We start from the raw sequence: 2,185 nt of genomic DNA, 5'->3' as shown, positions 1-2,185 counted from the left end.
GTCTGGGGAGATGGGAGATCTGGGGAGATGAGAGGTCTGGGGAGATGAGAGGTCTGGGGAGATGGGAGATCTGGGGAGATGTGTATCTGGGAGAAGGAAGAAGGCGGACAGAAGACAGGCAGTAGGAGCTTGGGGAGAAGGGAGGAGACGGGGAGGAACAGGACCCTGAAGTCAGTGGGTACCTGTTGCCCCGTGCAAGACCTTGGTCTTTCCTCTGAAAGACTTGAGGACAGCGGCAGGCCCTGAGCAGAGGGGACAGGGTGTGAATTGGTTAAAGAGGTCCCCCTCCCGCGGCGTCAGCGTGGAGGGGTCCTAAGAAGCCAGGTGGAGGTGGGGCGCAGATGCGCGGCACGCGGGCTGGACAGGTAAGAGCGCTCTGCTCCCTGACCCTCACCCCCAACAGGAGCGCGAGAGGCCAGTGTGTGTGCTGACGTCTTCTGTCTATGGGCGGCGCATCCACCAGCCTGTGGAGCCCCCGAACCGGGATCACTGCCGCGCCGGCCACGTGAAGGCCGACTTCTACCGGAAGAACGACATTCCCAGCATCAAGGCTCCCGGCTTCGGTCACATTTCTCCGGCCTGACGCCCTCGCATGGCCCGAAGGGCGCGGGCGAGAGGGATGGCACTTGGGGGGGGGAGGGGAAGGGGGGACGCGGTGTGGCGCCGGCCTCAGGGTCCCTGTGTGGACCTCCCGGGCCAGCGGGCGACCCCTGATGTGCCCCCGATGCACTGGGACCGCGGGAAGGACCGCGCAGGGCTGCTTCCCGCACGTTTCCTTGGCGACCAGCCTGGCCAAAGGCCTGCGAGTCTGAGGATGGACACCTACCTAGTATGACGGTTTTCACGCGAACCGATTTCAGATGAAATGATGCTGGAGACTGATCCATTATGAGCATCTGAATACAATGAAAACCTTGCTCCCCCTTGACAGCGGTTGGGCTGATCTTTGTTCGCTCCTCTCCACGTCTGCGAGTCTTCCTGGCGGAGGCACTCGTGACAATGGTGCGCAGGTCCTTTTCTTACCGGTTATGGAAACCGCTACCGTCTCACAGCACAAACAATACTTAATGGGGAGATAATGAAATTGCCTTTCAGCACAGCTGAACTCTAGCGTCTACAGCATTCCTCCCCCCACCCCGCCACAGGCCTGAGCCACAAGTAACAGAATTTTGGACAACCGAGGACAAAAGTCCCTAGTAGGATGGGTGGCCTCGGTGGCCAGCAATGCTGCTGTCATCCCTCGGTGGAGAAGCAGCCAGAGGTCACAGGAAGAGATCGGGCTTTGGCGCTCGACAGACTTGGGTAACACTATGGCTCCTGCCTCTTCTAGCTGCATGGGGTAGGGCAAATGGACTCACCTACTTGAGCCCACATCTCCTCAGCTTTAAAGTGGGAGTTCTAAACCTCGAGGAGTTTGTGTGGGAATCCATAAGCCACTGGAGTGTGGTCTTAACCTGCACGATAGGGGCTGTGACTGTCACTTTGAACAGTTTTCTTTTAGGAAGCAGCTGCTGCCTTTAACCACAGTTAGAAATGTTTAGTTTGGAGGTGATTTGAAACTTATTCAAGCATTAAGATATTGGCTGTGTTTTTAATGAATGGATTTCTTGCAAGAAATCATCCCTCACCTATCATGATTAAATTTTCCACAGCTTAGCAGTTAATGGGCAGGTGATCTAATTAATTTCAATGCTGATTCCTCCATTGCTGGTTTTATTGTCTTGATTCTCTAAGGACTTATGACACTGCGTTCCTGGCAATTTCAAGGCTGAATGATTCTTAACTATTTCCTTATACTTTTTGAAAATGTTTTTTCACTGTCGGTGTCTCCTATGTTTTTTCAAACAAATAGCAGTTTATTTGGAATGCCTTTGGGTGCATTAAGCATGTTTATAGTAACATGATAGAAAATATATAAAGTTTGGGTGATGGAAATTTTTATAAATTATTCTTTCTTCAGTCTTGATTACCAAGAAAGACAAGCCATCTCTAAGAAATGCCTTTGGGGCTTCCCTGGTGGCCCAGTGGTTAAGAATCTGCCTGCCAGTGCAGGGGACACGGGTTTGAGCCCTGGTTCAGGAAGATCCCACATGCCACGGAGCAACTAAGCCTGTGCACCACAACTACTGAGCCTGCACTCTAGAGCCCACAAGCCACAACTACTGAGCCTGTGTGACGCAACTAC

At 53.0% G+C, this 2,185-nt stretch overlaps 1 protein-coding gene across 1 annotated transcript in view; it reads left to right on the top strand.

The window, feature by feature from the left end:
• The window catches only part of CFAP90 (cilia and flagella associated protein 90), a 14,473-nt gene extending 13,862 nt beyond the window's left edge, over window positions 1–611 (top strand). The window contains exon 3 of the mRNA XM_027125380.1: window positions 404–611. Coding sequence (XP_026981181.1) covers window positions 404–583 — 180 coding nt within the window. The 3' untranslated portion in view covers window positions 584–611. The remainder of the gene's footprint in view (window positions 1–403) is intronic.
• Window positions 612–2,185: the final 1,574 nt, after the last annotated feature.

This window comes from Aethalodelphis obliquidens, unplaced genomic scaffold (genome assembly GCF_003676395.1).
Source record: "Aethalodelphis obliquidens isolate GAN/ISIS:26980383/991018 unplaced genomic scaffold, ASM367639v1 scaffold29, whole genome shotgun sequence".
In the NCBI taxonomy this organism is placed as follows: Eukaryota; Metazoa; Chordata; class Mammalia; order Artiodactyla; family Delphinidae; genus Aethalodelphis; species Aethalodelphis obliquidens.
Note: the sequence above shows the minus strand (reverse complement) of the source record. Positions and strands in the feature narration are given on the sequence as shown.